Raw genomic sequence first — 927 nt, 5'->3', positions numbered from 1 at the left:
AACTGTAAGCAACACCTATTCTTCTAACATTCTGTATAGTAAACCAACACCACTGTTTTTATAGTGTGTGTGTGTGTTGAGTATTAAGTTGGAGATGTTCCTCACTGGCTGCTAAAAGTCATCTTCATCTGAAGGTGTACTAATGCTTACAGAGGAACACTGCAGGATACAAAGCAGTACAGAATATTCTTATACACCTACCCTACTTCTACCGATCCACATTTCCACCCTGTTTTAACAAAGCTCTGAGGAAATTTTGAATTAAAAAGTTATCATCATGTCAAATAGGATTAACGTTATAAGCTTCTCAAATACTTCACGGACCATCAATGTTTGCTTTCTGATTTGGATTAGTTACAATGGCTTCTGCTACTCTCTTGGGTCTGGAAATAAAATTTGCATTTGTAAAATTAATATGTAATGTAATGTGCACTTACAGCTCATGCACTTCCTTTGTTAACTTCCTAATTGCAATCAATACAGCATCATCTGGTTGTACTTCTGGTGCTTTAGTAGCAGGTTTTCCACTCCTTTTATGTAAGACAGTGTTAATAAGCATCTCTAGTATAGACACGATCCCTCCAAAGCTTTCTAGAGAACACTTGTAAGTATACCACTGATGATAACCATATGAAATGAATGCATTGAATTTTTGGCTAATAAAATTCCTAAAAATTATATCAATGAACATCGTACAATGTGCATTACATATACCACATGGCAGCAGCCCAGTTTCCAGATAAACCCGTAACATTGCCCCAAGCAACTGATACAATCCATCATCAGGCTTGTCGTGTGATACTTCACCAATCGCAATGACATTCAAATCCATATCCATGACTATAACATCTGGAACACCTACATAACACAACAAATAAAATAAAATAGTACTCAACTGACAGACACAATATAAACGTAATAAGAGGC

At 36.0% G+C, this 927-nt stretch overlaps 1 protein-coding gene across 1 annotated transcript; it reads right to left on the bottom strand.

Moving 5' to 3' along the window:
• Positions 1–255: 255 nt before the first annotated feature.
• On the bottom strand, positions 256–860 carry LOC109593218 (uncharacterized). The gene is made up of 3 exons (XM_020008405.1): positions 715–860; positions 438–668; positions 256–383 (listed from the first exon to the last, which is right to left on the bottom strand). The coding sequence occupies exons 1-3, from the start codon at positions 717–719 to the stop codon at positions 317–319; spliced, it is 303 nt and encodes a 100-aa protein (XP_019863964.1). The 5' UTR covers positions 720–860; the 3' UTR covers positions 256–316.
• Positions 861–927: the final 67 nt, after the last annotated feature.

The sequence above is a fragment of the Amphimedon queenslandica genome, unplaced genomic scaffold (assembly GCF_000090795.2).
Source record: "Amphimedon queenslandica unplaced genomic scaffold, v1.1 AMPQUscaffold_2435_Cont25563, whole genome shotgun sequence".
NCBI lineage: Eukaryota > Metazoa > Porifera > Demospongiae > Haplosclerida > Niphatidae > Amphimedon > Amphimedon queenslandica.
This window is presented reverse-complemented; position numbering and strand designations above follow the sequence as displayed.

Bases quoted from the DNA above. Each gene is read 5' to 3' on its own strand.
- LOC109593218 (XM_020008405.1), bottom strand. The intron at 384-437 runs GTAAGTGCACAT...TTTTATTTCCAG, and splicing joins ACAAAGGAAGTGCATGAGCT to ACCCAAGAGAGTAGCAGAAG.